A 21,713-nucleotide genomic window follows, 5' to 3' on the forward strand; every position below is an offset into this window, starting at 1 on the left:
AGTTGATGCTATGACACACCTTTCTGTGTTTCGTATAGCCTCACGAGTGCCACTTCTGGCGTTCAACAGTGCATTGCCAAGGTCAGTCTACATAAAACTTCTTACGCAATTCTCAACCCTTTTTCTACCGGCCAACTTCCTTTTGCCGGTCAAACATGACGTCACTTGCAATATTACAAGCAGCCTGCCTGTCCAAACTCGAGCTCACCATTTACCACCTGATCGCTGTAAGATCGCATGCAGCGAATTTGAACACATGCTTGAACTTGGGATCGTACAGCTTTCGTCGAGCCCTTACGCATCTCCGCTGCACATGGTGCCCAAGGCGTCTCCTGGAGAGTGTCAGCCATTTGGAGATTACCATACGCTCAACAATGCCTCTGTGCTGGACCGTTACCAACTTCCGCACATTGCAGATTTCTCTGCCCCACTGCACGGAGCAACAATATTCTCCAAGATCGACTTGATGAAAGCTTACCATCAAATTCCTGTGGAACTGGTGAATGTTCCCAAGATTGCAATCATCATGCCATTTGGACTCTCCGAGTACATACGTATGGCTTTCGGCCTTCGCAATGCTGCACAAAATTTTCAATGATTCGTCGATACAGTGAAAAGAGGATTGCCTTTCTGTTTCGCACACACTGATGATTTACTCGTCTTTCTTTCAATGCCTCGCCGCATACAGCTTTATCATCAACAGGGCGAAGTGCGAATCCGGCATGCTCAAGTTGGACATCATCAGTCACCGTGTCAATGAGGATAGCATCTGTCCCTTGCCGTTAAAAGCCCAGGCCATAAAAGATTTTTCTCAGCCATCTTCCATCCGCAAAACTGCAAGAATTTCTTGGCCTCGTGAATTTCTACAACTACTTCATCCCTAACTGTGCTGCTTTTCTCTGGCCTCTAAGAGACATGCTCCAGGGCAACAAATCCAAAACAACTTAACTCACCTGGTCTCGAGAAGCACTGACCACTTTTGATACGATCAAGACCAAGCTGTCTCAGGCAACCCTTCTCGTCCATTCGAGACCACGAGCCCAGCTCTGCCTCATGACCGATGCGTCCAATGCTGTAGTGGGAGCGGTGCTTCAACAGTTCATGGATTACGTCTGGCAGCCCCTTGCCTTCTTTTCTTGGAAGCTCTCATCCACTTAGACCCGCTGCAGCACATTTGGAAGAGAACTCCTCGGAATGTACATGGCTGCAAGTCACTTCCTGGAGGATTGAGAGTTCCACATTAAGACAGACCACAAACCTTTGACCTTTGCCATCCGGTCAAATTATAGAAATTTTTACCACAGGAAACAGCCATCTCGTCTTCGTCATGGAATTCACGATGGACACATGGCACGTGCACGAAAAGGACAATGCCGCAGCGGGCACACTCTTGCGCTGTGCCTCTTCCATCACTATGGACAACAACCTGGCTAGCATAAACTTCTCCGCACTTGCTGCCCATCAATAACATGGCACAGAGGATATTCTACTTCGTGGAAAACCTGGCATGTGACGTCCACTTTCCCCCTCGTGCCATCCCTATTCTTTGTGATGTCTCCACATGCACCCCGTGGCCAGTTGTTCCATTCAATTTCCGGCACACCATTTTCGATGCCCTTCATGAACTATCCCACCCTGGAATCTGAGCCACGCAACATCTGGTGACATAATGTTTTGCCTGGCTGGGCATCAACAAGGACGTACATGCCTGGGCGCATGGTTGGCTGGCATGCCAACAATCGAACATTCACTGACACACAAAGGCACCTTTCGGCTCGTTTACTCTGAACAATTCGACAAAATACCCATTGGCGTTTTGGGGTCACCGCCGCCATCAAACAGGAACACCTACCCCTTAACCTGCATAGATAGCCTTACCCAATCGCCAGAAGCATTTTATTTACCTGACATCCGTACTGAAACCATCGCAAATGCGCTCGTCGCAGGCTGCGTTTCGCGATGCGGCATACCATCTACTATTACCAGTGATAGAGGACGCCAGCTTTAATCGGCACTATTCACTAACCTGCTGAACCTGCTAACCTCCTAGCCACTTCTTGCATACGCACCACAGCATATCACCCCATCGCTAGTGATCTTCAACATTTTCACCACTCCAACAAGACCTCGCTTATCTGTAAGAGCGCAGCCTGACGCCACTCACTGGTCCACATCACTACCACTGGTTATGTCAAGTCCTCGGGCTAGACTGAAGCAGAATCTGCAATGTATGCCTGCAAGATGGTTTTTGGAGCATCACTGCGCCTTCCAAGGGAGTTCTTCCACCCTATCATTCTATCGCTGTGCCCTGCCCCACAGACTACATCAAAAGGCCGCGAGCTTCATTCTGAATACTCCGTGCCCTTGAGCTACGCTGCCAGCACCATACCGCATCGCATATTCCCAAAGAGCTAGCGACATCCTCTTACGTTTTCGTCCATTGTGGCTGCGTATGAAGCCCCTGCAACACCTATAGACAGTCCATACCCCGTCATCGATCGGGCCGACAACATTTAACTGTGGACTTATATATGGCCAACAGGACACTATATCAATCGCATCAAACCCGCCTTGTTCGAGGACCCACTCCCTCAGTCATCGGATAAACCGGTTCGCCCAGAGCCAGGTGGTCCTTGCCAGTCGTCAACACACTTCATCTCCCAACACCCCGACCCAAACTCCTCAAAGTGTCGTGCAGGTTGCCTGCACGGCTCCGTCAATAGAAGTGGGGGGGGGGAGGGGGTCCTGTAGCAGTGTCAACGCCAAGGAGAAGGAGAACGGCGGCTGGCTAGGGAAAGGCCATTGCCTAGAAAGCAAAGCGGGCGTGTGGCTCAGACATGCGCGGCTGGCACAAGGAGGTCAAGAAATTTATCCGCCGAGGAATGACCGTAAGCTAGGGCCTTCTGCTCAGTAAAAATTTACTCCTCTTTATTGTGGCTCATCGTCATCACTGATTTTGCATGCCACAGATATTTCAGGTCACCTAGCAGGATGGAGTCTCAGACTCCAGGAATTCGACATCACCAAAGTGTGCAAGTCCGGGAAAAAGCATTCTGATGCCGACTGCCTGTCGCGTTCCCCTAGTGACCTACCACCACAAGACACACTGGATGACAATGCCTTCCTAGCAACAATAACTGCAGACGACTTCACCGAGTAGCAGAGAGCAGACCCGGAGTTACGTGGCCTTGTGGAGTACTTAGAAGGCACGACCAAAGTTGTCCCTAGGGTGTCTCGGCGTGGACTGTCCTCGTTTTCTTCATGCAACGATGTCCTTGTAAAAAAGAACTCCCCAATGTGCGCAAACTACCTTCTCATTGTGCCTACCACCCTCCGGCCACAAGTCCTGCACACCCTGCACAACGATCAGATAGCCGGGCACCTCGGATTTTCCCGTACGCTAGCAAGAATGCAAGACAAGTACTATTGGCCGCACCTGACTGCTAACGTCGCCCATTACATAAAGACATGCTGTGACTGCCAGCGATGCAAGACATCACCGTCAAGGCCAGTGAGTTTACTACGACCAATCGAGCCTCCTTGCCGACCATTTCAGTGGATCGGCATGGATATGTTGGGCCCCTTTCCAACGTCAATATCTGGAAACAAGTGGATCGTCGGGGCGACAAACTACCTCACCTGCTTAGCTGAAACAAAAGCTCTGCCCAAAGACAATGCAGCAGAAGTGGCAAAATTCTTCAGCGAGAACATCCTGCTGCGACATGGTGCCCCAGAAGTCCTCATCACCAACAGGAATGGCCTTTACAGGAGAACTCACCCAAGTCATTCTGCAATACAGCCAGACAAGCCACAGGAGGACATATGGCTACCACCCGCCGACCGTTATAATGTGGCTGAACAAAACCCTCGCCAACTGTTACGGTTTCGTTTTAGATGGCTGTCCATTGCATAGCACCACTTGCGCCACCCCATAAAGGTGGAGGAAATAAACAACACTGGATCAGTTGCGTGATATCCTGAGTGTACGGTTGTGCAGCAGTACATGTCGTCGATTTCTGTTCATTGGGCATAACTATTGATGACCACAGAGTCTCTCGGAACTGCTCAGCTACACTCGTAACAAGCGGCAACGAGGGAAAAAGCATTCAAGTTTCTCATTCAAGTTTCTTCACGTGTCATACTTCCACGCCCGCTTCTACGCATGTGAGTTCGTCGTTCGTCTAGTGAATTCGACGCAAAAGAACATCATGCCAATGTGCAGCAACCTTGAAGCATTCGATGGAGGAGACGAAGATGCATGGCCCTGCAACATTGAATGCCTTGAAGCTTTCTTCATCGCCAATGGCCATCACAGCAGAAAAAAGTCTTCTTTAGGTGCCATAGGCAGAAGACGTATGGTTTCTTACAGGCTCTCATTAAACCCGCCCAGCCGCAAGACAAAACCTTGCTAGAAATTCTTCCCTTTCTGGACAACCATTACCACCCCAAACCATCTGCTGTTGCTCAGTGTTTTAGGTTCAACACGCACGTTCACGCAGAGGGTGAGTCCATCAGTAACTTCGTGGCATCACTGAAATGTCTCGGAATATTGAAACTTCCAAAATGAGCGTAGCAATATGTTGAGGGACCGTATCGTGTGTGGCATCAACGGCACAGCCGTGCAGACGAAGCTGCTTGAGAAAGCAAACTTTATGTACGAACACGGCATGAAAACTGCACTTACCATAGAAGCTGCAAAGAAAGATGCCAGCGAGATATCCAGTTCCTGCAGAAGCTCACTTCTACACATAAGGTTGTGGCATCAAAGGGGCGTGTCACATGCTACCGCTGTAGGGAGAAATACCTCGCGACAGAGTCCAAGCCCATCAGCACTTTACGCAATTACTGCTGAAAGCATAGATACATTGCTCGAGGAAGAGAAAACACGCTTCATCGCGGAAGGGCAAGTCTACAATACTACACGGTTCCACACCTCCAGCTCAGAACTGAAAGTGGAACACACCAAGTCAACACTGTTGACAACAATGCACCTGCCAACATGTTTGACATGTGGCCAGTCAACACCATCAAGACTTCGCTGCCCTTCACTGTGACCGCCGGCGTTTGCGGCAAGCCGCTCCCGTATGGAGCTGGACACCGGTGCGAGTCTTTTTGTCATTGCAAAAAAAAAACGTCTTCAGTCGCTACTGCCGTCAGTGATCGTCATGCCATCGGATGTGCTCCTACAGAGCTACTTGGACGAGCTCACACAAGTTCAAGGCAAAGCAGATGTCGCAGTAAAGTTCCGCGACAGGAAAGCTGTCCTACCTTTGTTCCTGACTGAGAAAGGTTCGCCAACACTGCTAGGTCGCGATTGGATTTGAGTGCTTGGCACTGACAATGCTGTCTGGAAAGCAGATGGTCATGCTGTTTCTGATGTTAAGGACGTTATTCAAGCATTTCCTGGAGTATTTGAACAGAGCCTTGGAACTTTCAAAGGCTCAAAAGCCAAAATTCATGTTCCGTAAGATGCGGTACCTAAGTTTTTCAAGCCACGTCCCCCTGACCTTTGCCCTGAACGATTCACAACTTTCACAGATGGTGGCACAGTCGTGCGGCGGTGGCCGGAAACAATCAAAAGATTATACTCGCCGCTGGCTGCCACCCATTCGCATAACGTATTGGTGTTGTCTACACTTTTCCTTCACTTTTGGTTGATGTTTTAATGCGTTCAAAGCTCCCGTGGGATCCTGAAGGAGACTTAACGTGCTCAGAATGAGCAAACATAGAAGTAACCGTATTTGCTGTGCGCCGCTATACAAAAGTTATGCAGTAGGTGATGTGAGCCTTCACTCATTCCCACCGGCTGCGTCCTTGAGGAAGAAATGGATTATTAAGCTGCGGATCGGCAAAGCTGTCGCAGAAGTGAACGTTTGCAGTGCACAATTCATGCCGGAGGACTTCTTTTTGGAATACGACAGGTGAGTGACGATTCCAAGCACTTGAAATTGCGAATAGACACACCTTCATAAAGATGCAGGCATAGCACTACATTATGTGCAGGGAAAGAAATAATACACAACCTTAACTCAAATGTGTTGTAGGATGATTAATGCTTGCGTTTTTGTCACTCACGCCTTTGCGGCTACATTGGAGCACAACCATTCTCCGTAAAGCCTTGTACCTGCTTCAACATTTCCTTTCTCGCTCATGCATTCGCGCTCTGCCACGCCGACTTGACATTCCACCATTTTCGAACAGAGAGATGCGTTTCTCATTTGTGCATAGAAGCAAAGTGACGCAGGCATAGAGGGACCTGGAACTCGTGCTAGTCTTTGGCTGCAACGTGTGCACAGATGCGCATGACTCCACTTGTAAGGTAACAAATCGTAGTCCAACAAACGTTAAAGTATTGAGCGGCGTTCACGTAGAGAACCCTCAGATGATTTGCGTGTATAATATTTTATAAAGATAACTGGAAGGATGATGCGAGCATTGCCGCGGACCGGTAAATATCGGCTATATATCGCTTGATATGTGTATAGGCAAGATGCGGTAGGACTGACGCAGGCTGTAAAACTACCGCAGGATTGTAGCTTGCACAGCATGCATAAAGCGCAATAACTTAATTACAAGGGTGAAGAGTTATCGCATTAGCTCGCAAGATCGGTCAGGTATGGGTTTTTGTTTACTTCTCATGTTCAACATCCAGCTTTGTCAACACAGACAGGGATAACTGGACAAGAAATTTTTGTTCACAAAACGCTGCTTTAAGGCTGCTTTTCACGCTGTCTATGCAAAGAACTTGGGTCGTACAACACCATAAAGATTTTTTTTTTTTTTTCTCGACATGGGGGGCAGCTTATTCAAGCGGTCCGAGTAACAACTTGCAGAGAGCACCACACCGTATAAAGGTCATAGTACCCGTTCAAAGCAGTCAAATTAATAGAATAGCAAAGAGAAGGCGCAGTCACTTCTCTTCATAACGCTGTCGCGGTAAAACTGAAACCATAGCTCGTATGGTTTGCTTCGAAGCCGCAAGTTTGTATGCAAAAGCGTTCAACAGTCCCGGACGTCGACGTGCATGCTTTTATACCGCAGCACACAAGATGACTAACGTTTAGGACTTCCTTGCCTTCAAGCAGGCTTCGAATGCGTTCTGCTCACCCAATGTGAGCCAATACGCAGGCTAACGACAGCAGGCATGTAAATTGAAGAGACATTCGAACACGACGACGCAAAAGAACACGTTATTATTCAAGACCACTGCAACACTGCACCGACTGCTCTAGTTCTTAAGGGGAGACACGGATCAAAAAACGGCAATTTTCATTTAAAAAGTCAATTTTGTTTCCGACTGCTTCAGCAAGACTGATTCCTCCTCTTTCACATATAAAGAAATCATAGCCCTAAATGATCTGGAAATTATAATTAAACTCGGTGAAAGCACTCGAGGTGGCAAGAAAAGGTGCAAATCTGGCCCATTTCCCACCACATGATGCGTCAGATCGCGGCGTCGCAAACTATTGGGTCTGTGCAAGGCAGTCGGCCTACACTTTTTCTCTCCGAGGTCCGCTTTTCTGCGTCACAATCTCCCTGGGCAGTATTAATAAAAACTACATTTCTCCGCCAAAACCAAGCGCTTTTGCGGGATTTCTAAATCACACGGTGCAATTCCGGCCATGCCATTGGCTGCTAGCGCGCAACGCGGCCACAGCTTTTCTGCTCTTCGTGTGACGTGCAGCTCTCTCAACGTGTTCTGCATTTTTCTACTCCTTGTTTTGGTAGATCCCGTGAAGAAACGCGATTTTCAATCTCGAAAGTATCAGTTGAAGCACAAGCACAGGGGAACTTGCCAGAAAGTCAAGCAGCATGCAATGGAGACGTCCGCGGCAGCTAAGCCTAACCTCAGTGACGGCGATGCTTTGGACGGTTCAGAGCCGGCTGGCCCCTCAAGATTCGTTGACAGCGCAAACGAATTCATCAGCGTATCGGAGAAAAAGTTGAGAATCTTCAACAATCAAGATATGAGTGGCAAGAAGACAGCAAGCGCCTTTATCTGCAAGATCGGCGTCGTGAACACACTGGTGAATGTCGCGGCATGTCCGGTGTGCGGACGGCACGACCTTTTTATCCGCGAGTTGGCCAAAAAACAGAAAGGACTCGCGTCGTTTTTGGAGTTGTGTTGCAACAATGCAGCATGTACCACATCTGTTATCTCGACAACACATTCGTCGCAGCTAGCATCTCCGGCAGACGACACTGACGGTGAAGCGCGCCCTTCAGCCAGCACAAGTGAGAGTTTTGCCGTGAATATCAAGGCAGCGGCTGCGGCGCCCGCAATTGGAGCTGGACACAATCAACGTCTGATTTTGTACAATTCTTGGTTTGCTAAAACCAATGCACCATAAATCGTGCACCGCCATAACAAAGAAAATGCACCTTGCTGCTACAAAAGAAGTGGCTGATAACTTGGAGTTGGCTCGGAAACTAACAGCCTAGCAAGTGGCTCAGCATGGTGCTCACAAAGACTGAGGGAACATATGGCGCAGGTGAATTCTAAAGTGCACTGGATCTAGATACCCTGGCCTGCATTATGTGCAATTTTTACATATATTTCAATGCTACAACACAAAGAACTAACTTTCAGTTGTGTTTTTCTCAGCTTCATATTTTTGGCCAAACATGGCTTTTGTGCACGACATTCGGTGTACTTATTGCAGTCCAATCAAGAGCAAATTGGTGAGCATAACCTTTTAAATGTGTAGAATTCACTTATCTAGGTTTTAATGCTATCAGTTTATTTTTAAGAATGGAAATGTTCAATACACATGAGTACCAGCCACTGAAAATGAAGCACCAGATATGAAATTCTCTCAAAATGTTGCCAGTCAAGGGAATTTCATTAATTTGGTTATCAGCACTCAATGGAGTGTTAGGGACAAGAAAAACCATTTTTCACTGCTATATCAAGCCAACTGCTAGGTCCACTAGCTGCACAAACATGCACTGTTTCTCACTTATGCATGGCGCTTCGGACATGAAAGCATCGAGCTATCCTAAATCTAAAAACAGATTTGGAATGAGGATATCAAGCTATATAAGTGGTACAATTTTCATTTGCCTATCATTAATATTAAAAAAAAAGTTTCTGAGGAGCGTCTCCCCATAATCACTCGGACAGCCATGTTGGATTTGCAGTGGCGCCCCCTATAGGCCATAAAAGTTATGAATAGGGTGTCACAAGAGCTCCAGCGCATACAGAGGGAGGGCATTCTCTAGCTAGTTGCCTCTTCAGCTTGGGCTACACCTATTGTTCCAGTGGCTAAGAAGGATAACAGAGTCAAAATTTGCGGAGATTTCAAGGTTACTGTTAATCCAGTGGCTACGTTGGAAACGTACCCAATTTAGAGAATTGAGGACCTTTGGGCCATGCTGCCACAGGTGAAAAGTTCACCAAACTGGACTTGAAGGATGCCTACCAGCAAATAGTTCTTGATGAAGACTCTAGGAAGTATGTTACTATTTCAACACATATGGGGCTATTTCAATAAACGCATTTTCCTTCCGGCATTTCTTCGGCACCAGCAATGTTAAAAAGAGAAATTGAGAACCTTCTTCGAGGACTGCCGCATGTTGCAGTATATTTTGATGACATTCCTGCGACGGGCCTAAATGATTCGGAGCACCTTTGCAACCTCAGTGCTGTTCTTCCTCGACTATGTGATGTTGGACACAAGCTGAAGCTCGACAAGTGTCACCTTTCTGTACCACAGGTGGAGTACCTAGGGCACATCATAAGCAAAGAAGGGCTATCTCCAAGCTTGAGCTTGGTATCTGCAATCCTTGCCGCACCTGCACGCTGTGACGTTAAAGAACTCCAAAGCTTTTTGAGGCTTGTGAATTCCTCCAGACATTTTCTTCCAAACATTTCTGGACGCCTCCACCCTCTGCATTGGCTTCTCATGAACGAGAAAAAATGGGTGCGGGGAAAAGAGCAAGATGTACTCACTACAGTGAAGCAGTTGCTAACGTCAGCTCCTGTCCTAGTACATTTCGATCCGGAGAAACCAGTGTGTCTCAGTTCTGATGCATCTCCATATGGGATTGGCACAGTTCTGGCACATCGAGAAGCTGATGGTCGAGAACTGCCCATTGCCTCTGCATACATAAGTTTGTATCGTGCAGAGCAAAACTACAGCCAAATTGACAAAGAGACACTAGGCTTCGTATTCGGCATTGAGAAGTTCCAACAGTGCCTGTGGGGCATTCCTTTCATTGGTTACACGGATCATAAACCACTACTGGTCAGATGGGCACTGAAACTTTCTGCTTACAGTACAATCTCATGTACAAGCCTGGTCTGGACTTGGGTCATGCTGATGCTCTCAGTAGGTTACTGCTGCCAACAAACAGTGTTGATCTGCCTGCACCTGCTCAAATCTTCATGCGGGAACAAGCATACCCGGGACTCATGTCACCAGCTGTTGTAGCACAAGCTAGAAGAAATGATCCACTCCCCAGTCATATAATTCTTGCTTTCCTGCAAGGAGGAGGGCTTCCAGTCAGACCAGAGAGCAATCCATTCACAGCAAGGAGCAGTGAACTCAGCCTCCATGAAGGTTGCTTGCTGTGGGGTTCCAGAGTTGTTATCCCAAGATCTCTGCAAAGCAAAGTCTTGACTCTTCTTCATTCTGGGCATCCTGGCATTCAGAAAAGCAAGTCAATTGCCAGAAGTCATGTCTGGTAGCCGGGAATCGATGGTGACATCACTAAGAACATAAAGGGTTGTGCTACATGCCAAGCTTACCAGCATACACCTCAATGCATTCAGCACGCACCCAGGCCATTTCCACAGGGGCCTTGATCAAGGCCTCATGTCGACATTGGGAGCCAATTTTTGGGACATAAATTTCTCATCATTGTTGACCTGAATACAAAATGGGTCGAAGTCTCCAGTGGTATCAACTTCAGCGAATGCTGTCATCACAGCATTGCAGACAGAATTTGCGCACCATGGACTGCCGGATCTCATCATGTTCGATAATGGACCCGCCTTTGCAAGTGAGAGCAACACTTGGAATACCTGACACTGAATGGGATACGTTGCACACTTGTACCGCCCTACCATCCAGCTTCCAATGGTGCGGCAGAGCTTGTTAGTTTATTCACAGTTTTGCTGCTGTGTTTTTCACCATCAACTTGCTTTACACTCAACGCTCAATAGCAGTGAATACAGTTGGCGATTGGCGAAATCTGATCTGCCAGTCAAGCGCGTCTGCTTTCATACATGAGTCAGCAAACGTTCCAGAGTAATCACTGGTGCCGGCATGTCTTCCAGAAAGTACTACCGTAAAAACCGGACTATAGGTCGGACCGGAATAAAGGACGATCCCCCAACTAACGAATTCTAAAAATGAAAAAAATATTTTTCAGTGGCAAAAGTACCGAAAGACATGACACCCTTACCTATAAACAAATGCAACTCAGTGGGTTGCACAATGGTGACAGTATTTATTTAAATGCTGCTCGTATGTGCACCTGGCCATGTTTTTAGTGGTATCGCACGACCATCGATCCGCGTACTTGTCAACACCGTATTAACGGCGCTGAGCAGCGAAACAAACGAGATACGCGCATGTGTACACATGTCCTTACTTTCGCTATTTCGCCGCTCCGTGCCGTGATGATAAAAGGTGCCGACAAACACGCGGTCGACGGTCGCGCGATACTGTTAAAAATTCGTCAGGTGTACAGTACAGAGAAGGGCACGAAGTCCGCAAGCGCTACTCCGAATCAGAGCAACACGTTTGAACACAGTCGGATGACGAGTGCTTCTCATTGTCCAGTCCACAGAGGGGTGTGATCTCTACCGCTTTCAAATGAATGCATTCGACAACAGGCAGCGATCTTACACGCAGCTCTCGGACGGACTCCGCAACCTTGCGTTCCAGTTCTGCAGTCCGCTGCGATCCGGCCACGAAATGACGTTTTCTTTTGGTTGCTGCAAGTTGTAATATGTTGCTTTTACCTCCACCACTACTGAATGCTATTTTCGGATACTCCAAGTTCGCGCTGTGCCGCCAGGTTGCCGTGGGCTTCCGCATACTCAATCGCCTTTTTCTTGAAGGCGACGGTGAATTGACGTCGGATTCCGCTCATTTTGAAACAAAATGAAAATGCAGCTTTTAATTAATATAACTTTGCGACAGTGGAAACGCAAAATGCCGGTGCCACAATGTCGCCACGCCATAGAATAAAGAACCAACGCCGCGCTGCTGATGATGGCGATGGCGAAGGCGGCTGTTTACTTCATATGCCCATTGTCGCAAGACTTCCGTAGTTTTTCCGCCAATGTCCGGTATATAAGTCGAGGGTCGACTTTTCGCTATGGCTTTTTGAAAAAAAGTTCGACCTATATTCCGGTTTTTACGGTACATAATTCCTGTCCTTTAGAAGAGTTAACTGCTGGGCTAGTTGGTGATCTTGCATAATGAAAAGATTTTGTGCCAAAAAACAACACACACAAGAAAGACGACAACACCACGGGCGCTACTTCAACTGTTTAATGAGGGTGAAAGCACTCGACATATATAGCCTTCCAAAACACCGCACATGCGTACAAGGCATCATGGAGTACATAGTTTTATCAAAGTAGGCGTGATAGAAACTTCAGCTCAGCCTCGTAAAGAAAAACCGATCTACAGTGAAACCTCGTTAAACCGTAGTCGGCCGGAGCTCGGAAAAAGTACGTACTAAACGGTAGTACTGTTTAAGCGAAATAGCATGGGATCGCCCACTTACCTGTCGAAAACATAACTCAGAGAGAGTACGATGAAAGGGGAAAAAACATGCAGTATTTATTCACTTCGCGGGACGTAAGTGTTATTTTTGTTTGATGTCGCGGCGGCCTAGCACGACGACAGCGGCCTCAAACTTACTGAAGCTGCGTGCCAGCTTCTCAGCCAGCCCCCCTCCTCTCGGCAAACACTCGCACGGCAGATTCCTCGTTGGCGTTACGTATTCTCCGTGCACGCGCGCAGTAGAGCTGCATAAGTCCCGGGGCGCCTTTTTCATTGCCGGGTGCCGGAGTTCAAAAAACTTTTCGTTTGGAATAGTTACGTTATCGCGCCCCTGTTCTTGCGACGATCGCATTCACGAGGCTGACGTAACGCGCAGCCTCTGCCACTGTCGGGCCTGAATAGCCCGCGCTGTCGCTTTCCGTGTCGTCCTCATCACTGTCGCTAGTTGACACTTCGGCAACAACAGCGGCAACGATGGTGAAAAGTCGAACCTCGTAACCGACATCTCTTCGCGGTCGCAGCAGCGCTGCCGAGCAACTTCGCATTCCAAATGCCACACACTGTAGTCAACAGCAGATCCACGTCGCGGGCCAGCGCCGACTTCTTCATGTCACGTTCGGTAGCACGGACGATGTCTAATTCTTCTTCTATGCTGAGCACCCGGCGTCTTTTTTATCCTAGCTTCGGCATGACGCGAGTCCTCGCTTGCACGACGCCGCAACGCTCCCTGGCACGGCGTCCATGCGGCGTCGAAATGATGTTGATGCGGCTTCACGTGCAAACGCACAGGGCGCTTGGAGGCCGTTGTACCGATCTCCGAGGCTTGTTGTTCTGCCGGGCCGCCCGATGGAGACGACGCACCGCCGTGTTTGCGCGACGAAAAGTGGAAACGCTACGTTTTAACCGATGCGTACGCAATAAGCTGGTACGGTTTATGCGGATACAAAATACATTATGTTCAATGGCCGCTGAGTCGGGGAATTGACTTTACTACTTTTAAACCGAAACTACTGTTTAAGCGGGTACGGTTTAACGAGGTTTTACTGTATCACTAACACAGTTACGACCCGCTTTCTTGATGTAGAAGGCTTCCAATGTTTCAAGCGATGTCTGATGTTTGCCTCTACCCAAAATCCTCGCTTCGCGGAACCGTGGAACGCAATCGGTGCAAGTCCTGCAGTGATCCACAAGTCGCTCACCTTCATTATTTTTTTTTATACCTTTTGCATGTTCCCTAAGCCGGTCGTTGACACAACGCCCCGTCTGTCCAATGTAGGATTTTCCGCAGGACAGAGAAATTTCATATACGACGTTTGTGGCACACTTTACGAAACGCTGGCCATGCTTCTTCTGACAGCCAGGCCTTTGGCTTTCGCAAGTTATGCGACGGCTTAGCTGGGCAAGCTTTTGGGGAGCGGAGAACACCACCGGTACATTATACCGGTTCGCCACTTTTTTCAGGCTGTGCGTGACTTTATGGATGTATGGTACCACTACAGGCCACTCTTTCTTCTTCGGCTCTACCCTGCTTACCCCAGCCTTCACCTTCTTCAATAGCGTTTCTGCCACAGGGACCAAGACCGACTCAGGGAAGCCAGCTGCAACGAGCCTGCCCAATTGGTTGTCAAAACTTCCTTGCATCTCATGCACACACGACTTCCGGAGCGATGACTCCAGGCAGAGGTTGGCGATGCCTCTTTTTACTACCTTTGAGTGGGCCGAATTGTACGGCAGGAGCCCTTTCTGCGCATGAGGGGAGTAAGCCCAACAAATGTGCCCATCTGAAAACTTTAACTGTAAATCTAAAAACTGAAGCAAACCATTATCCGGTAGCTCATAAGTAAAACATAGCCCTTTCCCCAGGTTCCTAAAACCATCTAAAACACAGCTCACTGTAGCCTCATTCGAAACGGAGCACTGATTGTTTAAAACCGCTAAGTCGTCCATGTAACGAAACGCTTTAAGGACTTTGTCATTAATAAAATGGTTAAAATGATCGTGTAGAGAGATTTCATGCTGCTAATACAGAGACACCGCTTTCCTTTGTTGAATTAAAACCGATATAAGCAAAATAATTCAGAACACATATACACACCGCGACTGATAATGTGCGTACACCGCGGCTGATAAAACGCGTCACATTTTTGCGCCCCCAAGAGATATTTCCGCCTACTGTAGTTACCGATGCACCGAAAGGCTTCCCTGACGAACCTATATGAACGGACATGGCGTAAATTGCACAAAGTAAGACCTAAAACATCTCGAAATCATTCCGCAGCACGCGACAACATTACTTTCAAGCAGTGCCGCGCCGGATCGCCCAAGCCAGAGAGGAGGAAAGGCTCTCCGCGCGCCCTATCCTCCTCGCCCGATGAAACGGTCTATATGTCGAGTGCTTTCACCCTCATTAAACAGTTGAAGTAGCGCCCGTGGTGTTGTCGTCTTTCTTGTGTGTGTTGTTTTTTGGCGCAAAATCTTTTCAGTATATAATTCCTGTCACACATGCAATCAGATTAGACGAGCTTCGGTGACAAGAGACAACGAATAGAACCATCGATTACATTCGGGAAACTTCTGAGACATGCAAGCACATCCTGCGCTGAGCGATAACTAAGTTGTTGGTGGGTTAAATGCAGTCCCCAAGAAAAGGATACATAAGTACATGTGTCAATATGTGTGAAAGTTTCATCCAGCTATTCTTCTTCTTAACGAAAAAGGGTTTCCGAGGAGCATCTTTCCTTAACCCCTTTAAGGGTCAAAGACAAACATAGGGTGCCACAAAGGTGTCCCACTTGGTTGATGCCATATATTTACAACACCGTCTCTATGTGTGAAAGATGCACCAATTTTTCAACTTTCTGCTGCCCATCAAGTGCTGCCACCCTGTGCGAATACAAGAACAAAAATTTTCACTCCATAGTCCCTTGGTTATAATTCCACAGCTTGTTTACACTGGCACTTCAGCAAACACTCACGCATTCGAGCATGTGTGGGCGAGCGACAGTTTTGGCTTTGTCTTGCGGGCTGTTTCCGTTTGCAATGCTAACAAAACCTTATGTTTATCAGGTTTATCTCACAAAAGGTCACCACTAAATGCTCAATCGTTTACTGCTCCCAGGGGTGCGATTACATTCTGTTCATGGGCGGGTGCTGGTATTACAAATGATGCCACCATATACGAACGATGCTGCGATGCCTCCATTTCTTTACTTGAGACTCGCGAAAACTGATTGCCCCTTGTTGGCGATGGGATGAAGGATTTCTGCAAGTTTGCCTCATTTGTTTTTCTGATGGGCACACAACCATCAGAGTTTTCTTGGGTGTGCTCACATACACAGTTCGATAACACTGTGGATGTACATGTCAGTTACTCTTCTGCGAGTCGAGCAGCAGTTCCATTGATGAGGACAACTGCCTAAGTGCCAAACTGAAATATATTTATTCCAGTGTATGTACTATTTTCTTCTTAGTATAAGTATTTATGCAAGCCCATCTGTATTCACGAATAAGCAATGTATGTTTACCTACGGAAAATACTAGTCACTTTATGGTCACTTTAAAAAAAAAGCTGCAGTAAATTTTTTTTAGATAGGTCACTCTGAAGATTTTAAATCTGCAATAAAAAAAAATCAACGAAGCAGGGGTCTTAAGAAGCGAAAAAAAAATTTAGCCTGGCTAAGGGAAACAGCATTACTGTTCTGCAAACAAACTTTTTTTGGAAAGTGAGTTTTAGTATAGCATGATAGCGTTCACATCCTCGGAGCGTTATTCAAAAGCTTTAAATTTCACTCACGTGGTGCACATAAGTGATTTTATCTCGTATTTGCCAAGCTTTGCGTGTGCATGCAAAATGTGCAAGCAACAGCACAATGACACCCAGGAGAGCGTCATACATGTCGTGTTGCTAGCCATAGCCTTTTATGTCGCTAGCCCCAGCCTCCTATATACTTTTCATGCCTGCCAATCAGCAAATCAGCCCATGCCAGAAGTCGAACCTAGCTTTCAAACTTGCCGATAGGTGGCACTGCCATCCCAGACACAAAGCGTTCAAAATGAGAAGCAATCTCGAAAAGCCCGCAAAGTTATCTATAATACTCATTAAAGCGGCACAAGGCTAAGCAAAAGTTATTTTACACAGTAATTTCCATTGAAAAAGGTTCATTCTACACAACAATGCCAAATTCAATTTGAAGCAATGCACGGTTTTCCAGCCATGTCACCACACTATTTTTCCAAACTATGCAAAACCGGTAACATTGAATCTGAAAAACTGTGTGCATATGTTTAACACTATGGGCCATTTAGTGTTCTGCGCAGGTGCATTTCAAATCCACTATTCTACTAAGACTGCTAAACTAAAGCAGTCCATTATTCCACTTATGCCTCTGGTGGGCCGGTAACTCTAACAATTTCCCTTTAACTCTGTAGAATGTGTTCTTGATTACTTATAAATGCAGTACTTTAATGCTACATTCTTTCTGTGGTGCATGTCTTTTCAAATAGGCATGCTTTCAGTCTACAGATACGATTCCAAAATTCAAGGGACAAAAGCCATACTATCTAGAATAGCTGTCAGTTGGGCATGTTGGTAAATATTCATGACGGAAAAAGCGCTACTGAAAAGGAGACTTGCCAAGAATCATACTATCATTTTGGGACATGTCCTTTTCAGTGGCACCACAATTCCAAGACGTGGTCGACATTGTTGTGAAAAGGATCCATGCATGAAAAAAAGAAGGTCCGCACACAATATAAAGAGTGCTCACTAGCCTGGCTAGACTTGAGTGTAGAGCCTTTTTTCCACTCTCTCTAGAATCCCATGATTAGTTGTTGTGCACAGATTGCAAGAAACAAGCCCACTCACCTTTTCTCTGACGTTTTCAAAAGAGGAAGGTGAAACGACGGAGAAGCAGACAAGAAAAACATCTGTTTGTGGATAGCTGAGCGGCCGTAGCCGGTCATAATCCTCCTGGCCAGCTGTGTCAAAAAGTCCTAGGGTGTATGGCTCACCACCAATCATTACAGTCACCGCATAATTATCAAACACCTGAAAAAGGTGGACGTCATCAATCAGTGAAGGGCTCACACAATGGTATTTTGCTAAAACTGGAGCGTTTACATACAGGCACTCAAGTCTGGCTCTGAGAGGCTACGGATAGTTTATTCTGCTACAAAAACATAGAAAAATGACACCAGTTCAAGCTAGACATGTACTATTCCATTCTCACCAACTCCAATAAAAAACATACACATGAGGCTTGGATGAGCAACAATACATTCCAACAGATTAGAGAATTAAATTGCCTTTTTATTTTATGTGGCTAAGGTTATTTGCTCACAACTGCTACAATATTTTTCACAGGCTTATTACAATTAAAATCGGTTAGCTTATAAAATTTCTCAGCGATATGCAGTTTGGGAAAAAAACTGGAGAGGTTAGGGCATTTGTGAACCACTATTCTAGCGTGTTTTTCTTTTTTCACAAAGAGGAAACATTGTAAGGGGCTAATGTAACATGACTGCATACTAAATTTCGCAAAGCTCTCTTAATGTGCCGCAAGCCAGAAAATTCCCCTTGACCCTTGACCTATGAAGTAAAGCTGACACACCATAACATTGCTTTTCCTAGCGAAGCATTACCTTTCTTAAAGAGAGGAGTGCTGCTCAAGATTACATAACTTCAAAGAGCACTGCTTATACTAGAGATGTACGTCGTGGTTCCATTAAAAACAGCCAACTTTTTACACGTCAATTATAAGCCACTTTATGCAGTCACAAACTATGGTACATGACCGTTACCACGACCGCTGCTTCGTTTTATCTGCCGCATGTGTCATTCATCTGATAGCCACAACTGAGCGCAAAATCAGACTAGCCACGGGGAAGCGTTACTCACCGTTGGGACGTATTCTGATGGAAACTTGTTTGTTGTGTACGAAATCAGCAAACATGTTTTACCAACAGCACCGTCACCTACCACAACACACTTGATGGTTTGCATTTTTCGCCACTGTCCCTGAAACAGGAGCGAATAATTGATAGTGCGTGCCGCAAGGCAAACGGTCAATGCGTTGTCCAAACCTGGAAAGTTGCCTCTTTCCAAGGTGGAGGAGGAGGGGTTCAAGTCGCAATCACTGCAAAAAATATATATATATATATATATATATATATATATATATATATATATATATATATATATATATATATATATATAAAAGGAAAGAGCGAGAAACAAACCCTCCAATTACGCGCACAACAGAATGAATAATGTCATCGACAGCAAACAAGCGCTCCAAACGAAAGACGAAAACGTCAATCGCGGACGAATGCCAGCACACCTCCGCACAGAGTGGGCGACGCTCTCGAAGAAATAACACCACCATGTGTCCTGCTACGAGGTGCGAATAAGGTCGCATCCGCTACGGGAAAAGCTCGCAATCATCCACTCCTCCTGTCACGCTTAATCGCAGCATTTGTTCGAGGCGGAACGGCAACACAGCCCCAGAACGCCGCTGCCCACAACTTCTGTTCGGATTCTCGATCGACTTCACGCACGGCAGAATCTGCGGGGTTTGTGCAGTTTGCAGCTTTTCGACAAACTAGCAGGTAATTTTAGGCCTAGTAGGACAACTCTTATGAAGCGCACTTCTACGGCACACCGCCATCTTGTCAGCTTTGTCAATAACGGCAAAGGAATCTTGACAATGTTTGGCAGCAATTTGCTGCTGCAAACAACGCCTGCAAGCGCGCTCTGTTAACAAATCTGTGAGCCAAATGCATAAAGAAACCCACCTTCGGGAGAGATAGCCGATTTATTTCTCGCCCGGCCTCCACAACCTCGCCGTACTGGGCGTAACTAGTGGATAGGCGTCACATCCGCTTCCTGTGTTCACGAGACAAGTTCCACCAGTGGTTTCACCAATGTTAAAAACAAAAATATTATCTACAAACACTTAACACCTACACATTAAAGCCACACAGCGCCTACAGCTACTCAATTTTCCACTTCTATAACGGTTACTTTGTATAAAGATGATTGGTCTATCGGCAGCCGCAATGGTAGCGATCACGTATAAACGGTGGTAGCGATAGTGCGCGGGAAATCAAACCCTGTGAGCTCGCACGGTTGGCAGTTGAAAAGCGGTTCAGTGCTTGGTTCAATACTTTTCTACTTGAACACGTCATTGTAAACTGCTTATGACTGTATCGTCGATGCAGAAAATATATCAGTTGCTTCGGGCTACTCGACCTCGCGATAGGTTGTACGCTCATGCTCGTAGTACATATTCGCAGCCATTAAAACTTTGTATTGTAAGGTTGGACCTGCAAATCATTTAGTTCACAATTAACAATAGCGCCACAGCAAAGAAAAACTCCAAATGCATATGAGACATCATTTATTCCTCCGTTGCTGAAATTGCCACATTAAGACAAATTAAAGGTTTCTTTAATTTGTGAAATCATTTTCAGCGCATAGAACTGTTGGCAATCAAACGGAAGCAGTTGCAACTCTTTTGTTGCTCTTTCCACCGAAGCGAGGGCTTTGGCAGCAGGAATCAGGTCCTTGTTCCCATAGGGATCATTCTTGTCATACAAACTTGCATCCAGGTTTCTCCAGAATACATTGACAGCAATTCCAAAGTCCAGAGCAGTCATGTTATGAAACCACAATGCTGTAATGAGATAGGCACAAATAAAGAATGATAGCATGAGCTTATTCACAACAGAGATTACCTGGTATGAATAATATGTCACCAGAATTCAGTGTAGCTTCATAGCGTGTAGCTTTTTTAAACTTGGGGAATTTTTCTAGGTCTGGACACTCTACATCCAAAACACGAGATTTGTCACCTGGAAAATATATGCAAAATATCAAATATCACACAGCTTGGCATGATAAAAACTTAACACAAACAGGCTCTGTGATCAACTTCTGCAACTTGCCTCGTATGTAAAGATACTCAAAGTCATTTGGGTGGAACAGTACAGCCTTCTTTTTGCCTTTAACTTGAATTAGAAAATTGTCCATTACCTGCAAAAACGAAAAAATAAAAGCTTTCATTTCTGCAACACACTGAGCCTAAATTGAAACTGCATGCATAATAACTTAATATAGCATAGCAGGCCCCATTTGCAGGTTCAGACTGGCAGCTGTGTTAAACAGCATGGCTCACTGTTAATGGGTAGCCACCCACACGGCGACAGTGGCGGATCCGGGGGGGGGGGGCACTCCCAAGGCCACTAACTAATCCATCCCACACCAGTTCCACCTCCCTCAACAGCGATTTGTTGGCACATGGAATTTTTTTAAGCCACTGAGCCGCTGTGGTGTTCAACGCTGTCCGTGGCGAGCAAAGCACCCCTCACTTCTACCTTTTGTTAGGCACGAAGCTGGCTAACGCAACCACCGCCTTTGTGGAAGCAAGCTGATCGCTTCCTCCCCACTTCCAATTTTGCCTCTTCAGAGAGTAGGCTGTTTAAGTATGCAGGGCCATCAACGCGACAGCAAGAAGGGAGGCTTCCCTTCTCCCTCCTTGACTCGAAGACACATGCTCCCTTACTCCGCACAGCTATGTTAGGAGTCCATATCGGTATGAGTCACCTTTCAGTATCAATAGATATGGAAACCATTCAGTGTCATTGAAACTCCTGTCTTTCGTCGCACAGAGTGCGCTTTACTCATGCTCCAAAAGAGGGCAGCACAAGTCACCTTCAGCACCTGATATACTACTAAGTTTTTTTCTTCCTCTTCCATATAAAACAAACAAACTGGCGACGACCAACTTGCACAATGCATGTTGACCAATGCGTAAGCTTTTCCAATTTTCGCAATATTTCTTGTATATGGAACACAGCAGGTAAAGTTTATGGCACTGTCCTTTGTGAATCACTAAGCAAAGTTCCAACATGCTAAAAGCCAGAGAGAGAGAGGGCTCTTTATTAGAAGAACAGAGAATTTTGCCGGCGCGT

General features: G+C 46.4%; 2 protein-coding genes and 1 long non-coding RNA gene across 7 annotated transcripts in view; all 3 read right to left on the reverse strand.

Annotated features, from left to right (window-relative positions):
• The window catches only part of Cdc42 (Cell division cycle 42), a 54,499-nt gene extending 34,857 nt beyond the window's left edge, over positions 1–19,642 (reverse strand). Inside the window, exons 1-4 of one of the 3 annotated variants that reach the window (XM_065433726.1) lie at positions 19,536–19,642; positions 18,825–18,877; positions 18,640–18,759; positions 17,608–17,790 (exon numbers count right to left, since the gene is read on the reverse strand). In XM_065433726.1, coding sequence (XP_065289798.1) covers positions 17,608–17,790; positions 18,640–18,744 — 288 coding nt within the window. In that variant the 5' untranslated portion in view covers positions 18,745–18,759; positions 18,825–18,877; positions 19,536–19,642. Of the gene's footprint in view, positions 1–17,607; positions 17,791–18,639; positions 18,760–18,824; positions 18,878–18,980; positions 19,001–19,081; positions 19,480–19,535 lie in introns of those variants that run through there. The other 2 variants (XM_065433727.1, XM_065433728.1) reach the window with 2 other exon arrangements.
• On the reverse strand, positions 397–15,710 carry LOC139056415 (uncharacterized). The gene is made up of 4 exons (XR_011512361.1): positions 15,398–15,710; positions 5,269–5,367; positions 954–1,218; positions 397–578 (listed from the first exon to the last, which is right to left on the reverse strand). It is a non-coding gene; the product is annotated as an uncharacterized lncRNA (long non-coding RNA).
• A 481-nt stretch (positions 19,643–20,123) lies between the features above and the next one.
• The window catches only part of LOC135903404 (tRNA wybutosine-synthesizing protein 5-like), a 35,902-nt gene continuing 34,312 nt past the window's right edge, over positions 20,124–21,713 (reverse strand). For all 3 annotated transcript variants that reach the window (XM_065433725.1, XM_065433723.1, XM_065433724.1), the window contains 3 exons: positions 20,688–20,775; positions 20,478–20,594; positions 20,124–20,416 (listed from right to left, as the gene is read on the reverse strand). In XM_065433725.1, coding sequence (XP_065289797.1) covers positions 20,169–20,416; positions 20,478–20,594; positions 20,688–20,775 — 453 coding nt within the window. In that variant the 3' untranslated portion in view covers positions 20,124–20,168. The remainder of the gene's footprint in view (positions 20,417–20,477; positions 20,595–20,687; positions 20,776–21,713) is intronic.

The sequence above is a fragment of the Dermacentor albipictus genome, chromosome 2 (genome assembly GCF_038994185.2).
Source record: "Dermacentor albipictus isolate Rhodes 1998 colony chromosome 2, USDA_Dalb.pri_finalv2, whole genome shotgun sequence".
Lineage (NCBI taxonomy): Eukaryota > Metazoa > Arthropoda > Arachnida > Ixodida > Ixodidae > Dermacentor > Dermacentor albipictus.